The 16,281-nt window shown below is 40.5% G+C and overlaps 1 protein-coding gene across 4 annotated transcripts; it reads left to right on the top strand.

Annotated features, from left to right (window-relative positions):
- Nucleotides 1-543: 543 nt before the first annotated feature.
- LOC109420713 (integumentary mucin C.1-like) lies at nt 544-15,604 on the top strand. Of its 4 annotated transcripts, none has more exons than XM_062855031.1 (4): nt 544-796; nt 13,629-13,851; nt 14,117-14,282; nt 14,349-15,604. In XM_062855031.1, the coding sequence occupies exons 1-4, from the start codon at nt 770-772 to the stop codon at nt 14,998-15,000; spliced, it is 1,068 nt and encodes a 355-aa protein (XP_062711015.1). In that variant the 5' UTR covers nt 544-769; the 3' UTR covers nt 15,001-15,604. The 4 variants fall into 4 exon arrangements, with proteins under 4 accessions (XP_062711015.1, XP_019550714.3, XP_062711014.1 ...); XM_019695169.3 differs by having other exon boundaries at nt 13,629-13,749; nt 14,349-15,598; XM_062855030.1 differs by having other exon boundaries at nt 14,117-15,604.
- Nucleotides 15,605-16,281: the final 677 nt, after the last annotated feature.

The following is a 16,281-nucleotide window of genomic DNA, read 5'->3' as shown; positions in this document are numbered from 1 at the left end:
CACAATTTCCGGAGAGAACGTAGAACTGTAAAGAAGAAAGAGAAGATATATTTTGTTTAGAATACATACAAAAGATATTTTTCAATGAAAGCATTTGGTAATCCCATAAACACAACAGAAATGAAAGAATCCCTTACTGTCAATTTAGACTAAAATTTCCACCCAGAAACCCCTACGCGCGCAGCACTTTGTCTGGGCCAGGATGAGCTCTGAAGATAATGTCAAAAAGTTGAATCTCTTGTGTAATTGGTGGTCGCCCATCGCAACAGTCCACGCACTACTAGGTATTTCCGTTCCTTCCTCTTGCGCTTCGGCAAGCAGCTCGAATGACATCGAACCGGGGAATATCCGCTCGTGTCCTCCCCATGTGAACAAACAAAGTGAATCTCCCATCGTAAAATAAATTTTTAATGCTCATTTTGAGCTACAATTATTCGATCGATTGACCGCCGTCGATGTGCTTTTACCCTCTGCCTAGGAGGGAAGTAGCGCTCGGGATCACTGACGACGACGACGACAACGTGGAATATTCGATGACGAGTAGGTAAATGACGCCGCTGACGACAGAGGACTTGACCGACACTTCACGTAACCCATACAGTAACGAGACAGAAGCAGCAGTACTATATAATGAGCATTTTGCGACAAACTCAGTTTAGTTCGATTGAAATTACTACAGAAATCAGAAGTACTAGGAAGCGAACGTCCTCGAGAGGGCCGTCTAGCAGAGTAACAACAGTCAATCAGAGATCTCAGTATTAGAATCACGATGAAATTGGCAGTAGCAACACCTTTGGTGAGTCAAGTCTAATAACTTCAACGAGTTTATACCCTCGCAGGCCCCGGTGGTCGTTGTCGTCTGGGCGGTAGATCCCGAATGTCAGAGGTGTGTGTTCATTGCCAGGCGAGCCAGTGTTGACATTCTGGATTACTCAGGAGAGACATTCCATCCAGATGGATTAGATGGACCCCGGTTGCGTGGGGTGGCGTTAGTCAGCAACCAGATAGTTACTGTGAAGAAAAGTGCACACACCGTGTGAGGATTCCCGCAGGGTGGAGAAAGAATCCAGAGTGATTTATTTTACGATTGATGCGAATTATGGACAGAGTTTAGAATGCAAATGGGCATGGCGACGATGTGCGACCTTGCGAGATATTACGGTGTGATGGTGGATGATCCGTGTAACAGTAGCAGACATTCAAGTTGTGTAAAAACAGTTCATGTAATGTGGCGTTACTAATTGAAATGGACAACGGGTCCTTGGACGACGTGGACTGTATTTATGCGAATGTTAAATGTATGTAGTGGGTTTCCAATACTGGAGATATAGTGGAATATGAAAACCATCAATTCAATCTATGGTCAACTCGTTAACACTCAAATAACGCTGTCTCGTTTTACGCTCTTGGGGCGTAAATGAACTTCTATTTGACAAAAACCGAAAAATGGAGCAGGTAAGAATGTTTTTCGGATTGTGCAATTTTACAAAAAGCAGTGGTTCTGGTTGAATATGTGGTTACGGGCCTCGGGTATCAGGTCATTAGGCCGAAGTACGCCAGGCTGAAGTACGTAAGGCCAAGTGGGTCAGTAGCATGAAATCAAAATTTTCATTATAAATCATGTTTAAATGGTTTTTTGAAGTTGCACACGCTCAGAAAACCGTTCTGATAAACGTGAACAAACAAATGCAAATATGAGAACAAGCAAATATACACCGTGAACTGGAACTAGTTCCAGCTGTCAGTATGGGCGTTCTAGAAACCGTGACATCTAGTTCACGGTGTACATTTCTTATTGTTGTTATCGTTGCTATGCATAGTTCCCGTTTGTTCCCGTTGCCGTGACTGGGAGTGCACGTATATCGGAACGGATTTTTTTGCGTGCAGAAGATTTTTTGACTCCCCACGACATTTCGTACATCTAGCTATAGATCATACTCATACTTTGTGAGCTTTGGAATAACCTTAGATTTTTTTTTATTTTTTCCTCTCCTTTAATTGATTATTATTGGCTTTGAGTTGTACTATTACGGACATATTGATAGTCAATCAGCTAACATTCTATCTAAGATTTTCCCTTCTTTTCATAATACGCTGTGATTTCATGCTATACTTTTTATTTATATTTTATTAGCAGCGAAGCTACTGGTTTTTTCCAAAGATTTTTCCTTGTTTTAAAAATAGGCTGTCCATACGGTGTATATGCACATTACATCGTACAATAATGCAACTGGGCTACCCGTCCTTGGTTTTAAACTCATTCGACCTAATGACCCAATCGGCCTAATGTACATTAGCTTTACGTATTTGATCAACCTAACGTACTTCGACAAAATGACGCAGCGCCCGGGCCACGCAAATCTTCCAAGAATCGACAGTGCAAGAAGAAAACGGTTACCAATCTGGAGCACGTGTCATTGTTATTTCTCAAGAGGAGCCGATCCGGTGTAATGGTTAAAACATGTAACTATCACCTGGGATCGAATCCCACTCCCGACAAACTCGCAAAAATGTGAGGGAAGGGAAGTGAACCGTGGGTCCCGAGATGAACTAGCCTAGGGCTAAAAATCTGGTTAATATAGAAAAAAAAAATATTTCTCAAGAACTGGATTAAGCAAAAATGCGATTTTTATACAAGAAATATATTGTTTGAGTAAGTCAAATACATTCTTGCTACAGAAAATAGAGATTTCCATAATATCATTGTAAGTCGACTTCGTTTATGAACCAATTCTAATACATACAAAAATATACCACAAGGTAATTATTTACGATTACATATAGATATTCCAGTCTAACCCTCAGACGGGTGCGTGAAGACATCAATATAACGCCCCTTCAGTGATAAGGCTCCACAAAATCCTTTCAAAAGACCATTCTAATGGATTCTTCTAAAACTTTGAATGAGATGATGAAGATTCATTTTCCGGAGTCGATCTTTTACTCGGCTGAAGAGCAGGACTCAGGCAAAGTAAACCAAATACCCATCAGAAAACCAGTGACATCTTTACGCTATCGAGGGTCCAATGGACACTGAGTTCTTTTCAGCCTTTCCCACTTCTTAAACATGAGAAAGAAGCGTTTGGTCCGCTCTTAACCGGAATATTTAGAGCACGGGTTCCCAACCGGTGGTCCGCGGCCCCCTGGGGCCTTGATTGCTTTTCTCTGTACTGAAAGTGCATTCGATAATGCATCCTAGAGCATTTTAGACTGATTTTAGAGACGTTTTTGGGCGGTTCAGAGGGTCTCAGGTGCGTTACATGGGGTCCAAGAGGGTTTTATGGGGATTTTGGAGGCATTTCAGTTTCAGAACACTTTGATTTAGAATCAGAGATCTCATAACAATAACTTTAAACGCTTCTAAAATGCCCTTAGATTTATAGGTGTTCTTGAAACCCCCTGCTGCGGCCCTGACCTGAAATGTCTTGAAACGCCCCCGAAGCCTCCTGCCCTTTAAATCATCAAAATCAATTTGAAATGCCACCAAAACCCCTTTGGACGCTTGTTAGACCAAAATTTGCTCATTCCGGACCTCCACCCCCTCGTGGGTATTTGACCATACGAAAATTTGAAAATTTGTGTGTCTACGTGGTTTATGAACAGCCCCTTAAAACGCCCCTGCAATGTTATGTTGCTCTAAAATCTTGCAACATGGGTAAATTTGGTATGCGGAAGATGTCTGGAGTATAAAAATGGTGACCACAATTATCAAGAGATATTTACAGCGTCAAATCGCCTTCGATGAATTTTTTGCATTGGCCCGTCAGGAGACCTTGATCAGCTGGCAACACAAATGGAGAGATGGAGAGATGGGTAGATGGTTGCACTCCATCATTCCACAGGTGTCGAAGAAGCCATGGTTCAAAGGGTTGGATTTACGCCGCGATTTCATTCGTGTGATGTGTCGGCTGATGTCTAACCACTATTTGTTGAACGCACATACCTTCCTTATTGGGCTCTCAGAAAGCAATCTCTGTGTCTGTGGCGTAGCTTACCAGGATATCGAACATGTCGTGTGGGGATGCAATGAGTATCGTGAGGTCAGATCTAAGCTGCATGAAATTCTCCGGATCCGAGGAAATCAACAGAAACCCGTTAGAGAAGTGTTGGCAGGACTTGATTTGGAATACATGAACCTGATTTACCAGTTTTTGAAACGTGTTGATGTCAGAGTTTGATGTAGTACGTTCCTTGTTTTCGTTGTCTGCCTTTTGGTTTTGTTGTTCGACCCTGTCTGTCGTCGCCCCCTTCCGTTTGTCCTCTTATTGTCGTTGTCTACCAATAAAGTCCTTTCTTTTTGGTTCCGTTACAGATATGGACAATTTGTCCCATCAATGTTTTTAGTACAAGTTAGCAAATAATTTAGTTTTAAACCCATAAACCCATCCTTCCCAATTTTATTTTTTTTTTCAATCCTTAACCTCGAAACAGCCGCGAGTACTTCGGCTTCCCAAACTAACATAGTCTTAAGGCAGTAATAAATTGTAAAATGTAAAATCAATGTAAAAACAAAAGATTTCGGGTCAGTTATGCCCATGTGGCGCCGGAGCCTTCCAAATAAGTAAAAAAAAAATATCAAGATGGCGGTCAAAAATCCAAGATGGCGTCTGGAAATACGAGATAGCTGCTGCAGTTTTAGACTCTAAAACCATGAAATATGGTCTACAGGTCGGAGTGCGGCTCTGAAGCTTCGTAAACATGTAACTGGGGAACGTAATGCTGTTCGAAGCTGAAATTTTTACATTTTGTCAACTTTGATTAGTAACACTAGTTTACAAAATAAAACGAAAGTCGTGAACTTCTGTCATCGACCAAAATTTTTGAAGCACAATTTAGTGCTGATTTCAAAACCAACCTTCAAAAAATTTTAAGTAGAACAGTTTTTGAGTTATAGCTCAATATCGAGCTTTACAACTTTTTAAAATATGGAATTTAATAAAATTCAAGTATCTTGCGTTTTGTTCAACCAATTTTTAATCTTTATCCATAAATTGAAAGCTGAATACATTACCATTCGATCATCTGAATACAAGTTTTGCGTCAGATTGATGAATTTCAAGATATTGGCGAGTTTTAGGGACGATCTCCTTAAATTTTAGCAAAATTCCCAAAATTTTTCAAAGAAATGTATTTTTTTCAATAAGAAAAAAACAATTTAAAAATTCTTTCTCGACGTGTATTTGACACATCATATGTAGGCGAGTTACAGTAAAAATTTCAGCTCAATCGGAGCATTGATTACGGAGAATGAGATGGTTAAAGTGAACGACTTTGATTATAAATAGAACAAACATCGATTTCAAATCATCAACCTTGTAGGGAAACTCGAAAAAATTTCCGCTCTACTGTAATTTTTTTCCTTCTCGTTTTCGAACTCAGGGCATGATTCTACACCAAAAATGATCATCAGCTTACCGAGTTCAAAAATGCTGTAAACTAGTGTAATCAGTCAAACTTTCAGCTTTGTAAAGAATTCCGTTTGCCAGATATAATTTTGGGAAGCTTCAGAATCCGACTCTGGGTTTTGTTGAAATGGGTTTTTGAAGGATTGAGAAAGGCGCCATCACCGCTAGGTGGATTAATTAGGGTTTTCATTTATGCACCCGCAGCCATGTACATAAAAATAGTACTCGTTTTTTATAACGCGAGGCAAGCAACCATTCAAAAGCCAATGATTCGTATGAAAGCTCAGTGATGTGCATCATGTTACCCAAAGGGGCTGTCCATAAACCACGTGGTCATTTTTTTGGGACTTTTCAACCCCCCCCCCCCCCAACCGCGTGGTCATTAGTCCATACAATTTTTTTTATTTGTCCATACAAAATGGTCATTGGCCGAAACCCCCCCCCCTTCATGACCACGTGGTTTATGGACAGCCCCAAAGGCTCCATTGGGAATGGCAAATGCTCTAGAACCAAAAGAGCACTTTTTCGAAAAATGTCTCCCAAAATCGAAGAAAATAAGAATGTCCGATTGTTTGTTTAGTCAATTATGATATTGTTGATATTGTTCGCCTTTTCGTCATTCTGCAGGCTTGTGTACATTCGACACTTTTCACTACCTTCGTTTCGCTGCCGCAGTCGGGTGTCAGCTTGCTTTGTTTTCATTCGAGCGCGACCGCTACCTCTTACACACAACACGAGGCGGCAGAACGAAGATCAATAAACAAAAAAGTGGATCAAATCAACGTCGTCTGATACGGTGACATTCAAGGATGGAAGAAAATCACTTCTAACGATAAATGATACACCATACGTACAATCAAAGATAGCCGTTGCTCTTGCGGTAGCATGATGCGATACTCTCGCGCAGTGCTCGCATCACAGAGCAATCAAACATCTGATGCACGCTTTATCGCGGGATCTATCGTTATCGGATCATGTTACAAGTCGCGATAAATTTGATTCATCACGATTATGGCCACTTTTGCACCCGAAACCAAAATTCATGATCTGGAATATTACATTCATATGCAGATCGTGAAGCTTCAGCAATAAGAATGCACAAAAAGTGATTGAAAATCGAAAGTTATCATTTCGACTTCATGATAACGATCGCATCGCGGCTGCATATGCCGAGCGATTCATTATTCGCGGAGCATGGCTTGTTATGAATGCTTGACGACAAAATTCTATCGTTGTTGCTATGATCACGCGATGCCTTCCAACCGCGACACATTTGGAATCCTATCATGATCACTAGATTTCCATCCTTGGTGACATTTGTCTTATTCCAGCTTTTCGCAAGATTTCAGCCAATTTTGATTAAGATTGGTATAATATTAGTTTATTCGTTTGTGATAAATCGATTACGACACATACATTTATCCAAAACAGCTCTCTTTATGGGAAAGACAGGAATAACAAAAACCGAACCATCTCCCAAAGACGCAATCGTGGTCAAGCGCATTCATTCGACATTTTTGTTCCGTACAGTAGTTTGATCGCTTGTGTTGCGAATGTTGGAGACAAAGGCAGCCGAATATCGACAAGAAGGTGTCAAAGACTGTGATCGCTAACAAGACTGCATTCTGGACTGGAGAAAAGTGCTTTTTCGATTTTGGATAAAATGCGATTCTAATTTGAGCTCTAGAAGTGTCTAAAGAAGTTTCAGAGCAGTTTCGATGGGATTTCAGGAAGGCTTTAGGAGTCTTATATGTTGGTTATATTGATTCAGAGAATTTAATGGTGTTTTAAGATGTGTCAGAGGATCTCAGGAAAATGCTGGAGATTTTAAAGAGGGTTCCAGGAGGACTTTTGGAAGTTTTCAACGGGCATTAAAGCAACTTTAGGAAGGCTCAAAGGATTTCAGGAGAATGACAAAAATGATGCGAGAATGTTCTAGGTGAATCCAAATGTTTCAGGGGATTTTAGAAGAGCTGTTCATGTTCATGATACTACAAGAGATCACGCTTGTAGTCAAAAGACTTTTAAAAGCCATTGAACCTACAACTTGACAGAACTAAGCCCCATTAGGTTGCACGAACATAAGCTTTGCTCTAATTGCTTCAAAAGAGTTCTAGGTACGCTTGTTGTTCCATAGATGTGTGGTGAAGAAAGTCTCTGGCGACCCTTAAGGTGAATATAGAACGAAGCCACACCTTGAATTTTCGACAGCACAAATCTGAGGAACCAAACATTGCACCGAGCTGAAAAGTTGATCGATTGGTCACCCGCTGGTGGTGACCAATCGGTCAACTTTTCAGCTTAGTCCGATACTTGGTTCTTCAGATTTGTGCTTTTGAAAATTCAAAGTGTCGCTTCGTTCTATATTCACCTTAAAAAAAAAGAACAAGAATTGCCAATACACTGAATTTTCCATTGCACAAATTGAGTTTTTACCAGCTATTACGGTAAATATTCAATTTGTGCCATGGAAAATTCAGTGTATTGGCAATTCTTGTTTTTAAGAGTTTTCAAGGTTGCGAAGAAGTTTCAGATGAGCGACTGGCTAGGAGATTTAAAGGGTTTCAGAAAGGTACAACCTTTTTCCAGCCGGTTTGTTTAGCCACTAAGCCGTAACCTCGCAGCTTTCGAACACGTTGCATCACCGGGGTCACATGCGACCCGGACTCATATGTGGCTCCTCCGGTCCCAAAGGGTTAACGGTATTCTAGAGGGCTTTCAAAAGGGTTTCAAGAAAACTTCACAGAGCTTTCAAGGCGTTTCAGAGGGGCCTCAGGGGGGTGTCAGGGACTTCAAAGGTTGTCAAGAGAGCTGCAGGGAGTTTCGGAGGAGTTTCAAAGCGATTGCAAGACCGTTCAGTAGAGATCTCAGAGCAGTTACAGTGAGTTTAGGTGGCTTCAGGGAGTTGTAGAGGCGTTTCAGGGTGTTTCATGGGAGTTTCTGAGATTTTAGAGGATTTTTAAGGGGCTTGGTTGGCTTTTAAGTGAGCTATAACGTCCATGAGAGTGCAACTTTTCATAATCATATAGCTGGAGGTAACCAGCCATGAGTGCAGATCCGATGACTTACGATTGAGAAAGTTTTTGATTAACCTTAAATAGTCCCAACTCCTAAAAAGAGTTTGACTTAGAAAAAAATATAGCAATTCATTTTGTGTCAAATCATAGCAGTCTGCTAGTTTAAGAATTATATGAATGTATTGGAACATGATTTAGCGCACAATTTCATTTTAAAGGCATTTTCATTTCTTGTTGGTTTCTTCGACCAAAATCTGAAGAAAATGATGTTTTTTCATACAATTTTACAATACACATATCATCATGGCGCTATTGCTTTGGCAACTCATGGCAGTTGCATTTTTCTTTAACCGATTCTGCATACATAAACGAGCATTTGAACGGAATCTCTCCGCGGGGAGTAGCAGGGAGCGATTTGTAAGACAGTTTGAAGTCGAACTCTAAGAATATCTCGTACTAATGACATGTAACGTCAATTTTGAAGCCAAAAGTGTTATTTTGATCTCTTGCTCTATTGCAGATATCTGATATACACAATAAGTAACAAGTGAACTTTTGAAAGAAATTATATTACTTATATCAATATTGGGCTTCGTGGCCGTGCGGTTAGCGGTGCCAGCCGTTTAAGCGTTTCGTAAGCCTCGGAATGCGGGTTCGATTCCCGCTCCAGTCGGGGAAAACTTTTCGTCAAACGGAAAATTTTCCATTGGGCCACTGCGTGTTATGTGTGTTGTCCGTTGTCTCGTGTTAGTGTAATGTTGAGTCTGTGCAGCCTCTGGCTGAAGACGGTATATTGTCTTTCTTTTAATAGACTTTTGTAGTGGTTGAACTTGTTTGCGTTCTTAATCAAAAATTCATCACTTTTCCATCAGCAGCTATTCAGTGCTGTAACAAGATACAAAATCAATATTTTCAAATTATTTCAATGCCAGTTAGTGTTCCTGGTATTATGGATATGAATGCTCAAACTGTACCCCATATAAGACATGTTCAAAAATTTCTGCCAGCTTTTCTCAAAATCGGACCTCTGTGTGCCGTTTGCTCTAAAACGAATCCAAATAAATCTAAACGATGACTGAAGATGTATCTAAGAAATCCTCAATAATTCAACTAACTAGCTTTATACAGTACTATAAGTCATACTTATCAAGTTTGAGGAGTTTCGTTTGAGGAGTTATCAAAAAGTGAGCAAGTGACAATGGACGGTTCGTGTCGTCTTGAAGAACAGTTCCGGAGTAATTCGCGAATACGGCGTAACTAACAAAGCAATAACAATGCGAAAACAACAACCGAATTTTACTGATCAAATTTTAATTCCTATTTAGAAGTAATACAGAATAATTCAACTTAAATAGGGTTTATTGATACAGTTCTGACATAGTTTCTTGTTTTTTCTAAGAACACTGCACGAATTTGATATTTTTGCCTTTCTCGTGCACTAAGTGTACTGGAAAGGCTATATGTTCACTTCAAAAATGACTTTTTGAAAGAAGGCCCGGAGGGTCAAGTCACATATACCAATCGACTCAGCTCGACAAATTGAGGTGATGTCTGTGTGTGTGTGTATGTATGTGTGTGTGTGTGTGTGTGTATGTGTGTGTGTGAGTATGTGTGTGTACAAAAAAAACTCACATCACTTTTTGGCAGTAAACCTCAACCGATTTTAATGACCGACGGTTCATTCGACGCGGCATATAGTCCAATTGTTTCCTATTGAAAATGGTTCGGATCGGTCCAGCCGTTCCGGAGTTATGGCCATTTAGGTGTTCCGGACCGGTACCCCTGGGAGGGGCCAGACATGAAAATGCAACAAACTCATGCATGCGACATATCAAACCCCGGCATTTTTGATCATCTGATGAACGGCTAGCAGGAAAATAGTCTCAGACCATATCAGAACCGGTAGTGTTCCAGAACCGGTTCCGGATGTCCCGCCGGAATTTGCCAAATACAAAAGAGAACCAAACCCATGTATGCAACACATCAAACCACGGCATTTTCGATAACCTAATGAACGGTTAGCAGAAAAACAGTATAAGACCATATCTGAACAGGTAGTGTTCCGGAACCGGTTCCGGATGTCCCGCCGGAAGTTGCCAAATATAACAGAGATCCAAACCCATGCATGCGACACATCAAACAGAGGCATTTTCGATAACCTGATGAACGGTAAGCAGGAAAATAGTCTCAGACCATATCAGAACCGGTAGTGTTCCGGAACCGGTTCTGTTTGTCTCGCCAGAAGTGACCAAATCTAAAATTGAACATAACTCATTCATGCGACACATCAAACAGCGGCATTTTCGGTAACCCAATGAACGGTGAGCAGGAAAGGGAAGATTCAAATATTACGTCCATCGTTTTTCGGGATTTGTAGACCCCACTCCCCCCTCTGTCACGCACTTTTCCTATACCCAATACACGTACTGTCACACTTTTCTAGACCCCCCCCCCTCCCCCAATTGTTGGACGTAATTTTTGAACGTTCCCAAAACAGTATCAAACCATATCTGAACCGGTAGTGTACAGGAACCGGTTCCGGAGGGTCCCGATGAGTGAATGCAAGCTTTTTAAGTAGTGATAGTGGAACCAATCAACTCAGTTCGACGAATTGACATGATGTCTGTATGTATGTTAGCGTGGTTCAAAAAATCGTTTTTGCTCCACACCGCTTATTCGATTCCTAACCAGATTATATGCCTTCTCACAAAATTTGAGCTCATTCGGATGAAAATTGAGACTGCACAAGCCTGGCAAAGTTTGTATGGGAATTACTATGGGAAAACGATGTTTTTCATTCAATCGACCGTAGCATTTCCACAAATGCCCTATTGGGTTAGTCGACCCTTGGTAATACTAGGCTACTCTATCAGCTACGACTTTGTCGAAGACCGCATTCAAATCGGACGCCTCATTAATTAGTTATCGATTTGTATCCAACTGGGCAAACTTTAGCTATGATCCTCCAGCTTCCCAGCAGGCAACATTGCTGCATATGGCGCCAAAGATAGCACACTGAAATCATGGCTACTATGTTCCACTGCAGAATGCAGTGATGCCCACCGAATAGTTTAACCATCATGAGTAAAGAATTCGATTCTGGATAAAAATCGGTAACTAATTAATGAGGCGTCCGATTTGAATGCGGTCTTCGGCAAAGTTGTAGCTGATAGAGTAGCCTAGTATTACCAAGGGTCGACTAGCCCATTAGGGCACTTGGGGAAATGCTGCGGTTGATTGAATGAAAAAAGTCGTTTTCCCATAGTAATTCCCATACGAACTTTGACGGGCTTGTGCAGTCTCAATTTTCAACCAAATGAGCTCAAATTTTGTGAGAAGGCATATAATCTGGTTAGGAATCGAATAAGCGGTGTGGAGCAAAAACGATTTTGTGAACCACGCTAAGTATGTGTGTATTTCACTCATTTTAAGGCACTTCCCATTGGTGGATTTTTCGGATTATAGCTCGAATCGAACCGGAATTTTACCGCATACCGAATAGGTCGAGGCGTTCCGGAGTTATGGCCATATCACTGATTCGGACCAGCACCGGTGGAACTGAACGTATATTAAACTAAACAAAGCCCCATCATGCGGACACATCAAACTGCGACGATTTTTGTACTATTTAGCATGGTTTACGAATTCAATGCGAAAATAAACACTGGAGACCAGAAATTCCATGATTTCGGTCCAAAATTCAAGATGGCAGCCTGACACCATACAATATGGGTAAATTTTATATGAAAAATAAATCTGGGCTCCAAAAATGACAAAGAGAGTATCAAAGATGGTGGTCTAAAATCCAAGATGGCAGCTCAAAACTCGAAATGACTTCTGTTTGATGGAGTTTTGCAATGGGTTTGATGGAGTTTGCAATATGGGTATATCTGCTATTGGGACGAAATCTGGAGTCCGAAAATGACGACTAAAATATCCAAGATGGTGACAAAAATATCCAAGATAGCGTCTCAAAATTCAAGATGGTGGTATAAACTTCAAGATGGCAGCTGATTAATGAAGGTTTAGGCTCTAAGACCGTTCAATATGAGTATATTTTGTATGGGGAAGACAACCGGAGATCAAAAATAGCTACCAGAATATCCAAGAAGGCGTCTCAATATTCAAAATGGCGGCTATTTAATGGAGTTTTGGGCTCTAAAACCATTCAATATGGGTGTATCTGGCATAGGGAAGAAGTCTGGAGTCCAAAAATAGCTACCAGAATTTTAAAGCTGCCGGACTTTAATCCTAAATGGCGATTCAAACTTCAAGATTGCGGCTCAAAAATCAAAAACCAGATAAACGATATGATCTATGATGCTATGAAATGGATTTCTGTTAAACGTATGAAAGTGCGATATTCATCAACATGTCACTTGAGTTGTGTTGAAATGTGTTTTCGAAGGCACGAGAAAGGCGCCATCACCGCTAGGTGGATTAATTAGGGTTTTTGCACTGAAAATTGCATTTATTTAATTACGCCTGAATTGATACCTGAGAATGCTAATTTCGCCCAATACTATGCGCCTCGAATCGATATCATTTTCAGAATCGCCTTTTACTATTCGCCTTGTTTATGATTTTGACAGAATTTTGCCATTTGCTTTCGCCGTGTTTACGTTTTTATTTCAGTTTCACCTTCTACTATCGCCGTGTTTACGTGTTGATTTCAGTTTCGCCTTTCACTTTCGTAAACAAAACACCAAACAAAACAAAGGAGTAGAAGCGTAATTCTTGTTTTTGTTCGTTTGGATTAGAATGGGATTACGCCTTTCACTCAATCAGTGATATTCAATAGTTAGAAAAGTGATATCAAGGAAACTTTGTGAGCATTTAGAAGACAAATCTAGCTTCTTTTCACTCCTGCAATTACTCAAATTGTGTACATTTTGTTGGTTACGGCTTTTTCGCTAATTACTACGGAGTTGTTGATTTCAGTACTGGAAATTAAATCCATAACCACCAGTTTACAAAGCAGGAATGCAACTCTTATGGCTTCATGGCTTTTTCGATGATAAAATAATCAACACTTAAATTCTGAAATAAATCATATATTTTCAAACTACTAAGAATAATATGCCGGAACTTATAAGATTGGTGCACTTAAGCCCAATTTTGCTCTCAGCAGGTGAACGGTTTCTGAAATATGAACCTATCGGTTTCTTCAAAGAATAACTAATCACCTATTCGTTTTATATTTTAGATCGCATTCTTCACATTGGACATCATAGTGGAAACAGCAGCCCGAGCAGCGCACGATGGGAAATATAACAAACAGAAGTATGGCAACGGAAACCACGGCAAATACGTGCACACAAATGGAGGTAAGGTAGCTCTGACCGATAGTTTAAGTTTGCACACTACTGGCACACACATAATGCACCACAATTGGCCGAATCACCCGCACACCGATTGGCGCTCCGTAGGTATACAAATCGAGTTTCTTGCGTTGCTTATTTTTATTTTATTATTTTAAATTCAAAATAAAAACATAACCTTTGAAGGTATTCCACACTAGCCATAAATCTGGCTGCATCGTCTTCGATACCTAAAATCCGCTTCCTGGTTGGGGCAGTATCAATAAATCTAAACTAATTCAGATAAATTGGAACACACATGGACACACGGGAAATCATTAATTATCAAACCACTCCATATGCCCTTTGCTAACAGCCTTTGATATTCTTCCAGGTGACTACGTAGAAGATTTGGATCGCTATCGCTACGTTCACTACGACGATGGCGATCGAGGTCGCTACATCCATGTGCATGTTCCATACGACGGCGGATACGGCAACTACGAGGGTGGTCACGAACCCTTCCGTAATCCGCCGTACGATGCCTCTGGATTGTATGCGTACGTTCAGAAACCGAAAAACGAATCCTGTTTACGGTTGCTAGAACAGTATTCTAACACTTGCAGCGATTCCAGCTTGAACAATCCGTTCAAAGCCAATGAATTCGATATTAGGCAACCGTCAATCTACCTGGAATACGGAACTCCCGAACCAGAATATGTCGACGCTTCTTCACGGCAGGAGAAACTTACATCGGCATCGTCGGCTGGGCAACTTGATCCACGAGCATCGACCTTCCCTGGTACCTCCTATCTTCCTGTTCCAAAGCCAGCAGCTGAGTACGGTCCTCTCGAACGAACAAAATTCAGTATTTCTGCGAAACCGACAAAATCAACGTCCCTTAGAACCATCGATATTGGCTCAGTATCGCTCACAACCACCGGTCAGGAATCAAAACTCAGTCTTGTTACCGAGAATCCTGAAACTACACGAACTCACGTCACCCTGTCCAAAAGAGTAATACCGGAAGTGACAGACACGACAGCCACAACGGAGACTGCTCCGGCTACCACCAGAACCACAACGACCCCTACAACCACGAGATCCTCCACCACTTCAACGACCACTCCAAAGACCACGGCGACAACAACATTCACCACAGCAGCAATTTTGTTAGAACCTCGGTTATCGATCGGCGAACAGCTTCATCAATGTCGATCAGAACTTCAAACGGCTCTCCTCAAGCTGAGCCATAACGAGCGTTCCAAATGCGACTAATCCACGCGCAACGAGAAAATCATCTTTGCATCTCAACGTACACCCAAAGTGAGTGATCGTGGAATTTGAAAATCAAATTTGCCCCTTCTTCGGTTGATGAAAGCATTGCTGACTAATCCGACACCCCTATAGCTTTAAGATATTTATTTCCATCTGTGAAACATCGTTGAGTATTGTAATAAAAATGAAACACAATAAAACCAACAGAGGCGGCTCTTCGGCGGGGACGAGACCGTCCATTTGTATGTAGTGTAATAAATTTGATAGATTTTTAAGAGAATTTATGTAGAAACATATGCTTCTGACACTTACGACTATAGCCGATTATTGGGTTTGATTTAGTGAGGTGAATCAGGAATGCATATTGGAGGGTTGGATCAGTGGTGTCATGATAAAATCAGAGCTGGTTACTCAAGGTTAGCAAATTATAGCGCTCCAGATACTGGTACGCCCGCATAAAAATGACTTCAATATTTAAGATTTTTTCGGGGAACTCACTCAATAAGTTTTAATTTCAAGTTTTTTTTTTCAGTAGGTATTTATCGTAGAAGGTGCATTCTTGCAGAAATTCCTTTTATGAGTTCAGCAACAATTCTTCTAAATATTTCCCCAAGAATTCTTAAATTTTCTTCACGATTACATCCAGGAACACCGCTGGTTTCTTTTGGGATTCATCAACATTTTTCGGAACCCCTTTCGACGGCGTTCATTCAATGTATTTATTTTATACATTTCCAGAGATTTCTCCATAGATTCTTTCTTGAATTCTTAAAAGAGTTTTCCTTGGGGCTTTTTTAAAAAGTTTGTCAAGACATTTCTCAAAAGATTTATCTTGAAACTGATCCACGGTTTTTTTTTAGAAATTCCGCTTGGAATTCCTTCAGAGAATCTTTAGGAAATTCCTTCAAAGATGCCTGCAGAAGTTCTTGCATGTATTTCTTCATGTTATTCTTTAACCATTGCTGAAGAAATTCATCTAGAAATATTATCAGAATTTCCTTCAGGAATATTTCCAGGAATTTACCTAGATTTTTTTTTCAAGAAGTTATACTAAGAATTTATTAATGAGTTTTTTCAGTAACATCTTTGAAGATTTCGTCAAAAGATGCAATACTTGGATAAATTTTCTACACAGATTCGGAGATTCTTTCATAAATTCCTCCAGAGTTTTCCTTTGGGAATCAGAAAATTCTCCAAAAACACTTTCAGAAATTATCGTTGTCATTTCTCCAGAGGTTCCTCAAAGTATTCCTCCAGGGATTGCTTAGAATTTATGCAGGA

This window comes from Aedes albopictus, chromosome 2 (assembly GCF_035046485.1).
Source record: "Aedes albopictus strain Foshan chromosome 2, AalbF5, whole genome shotgun sequence".
NCBI lineage: Eukaryota > Metazoa > Arthropoda > Insecta > Diptera > Culicidae > Aedes > Aedes albopictus.
The sequence above is the reverse complement of the archived record's forward strand: the minus strand, read 5'-3'. Positions and strand labels throughout refer to the sequence as shown.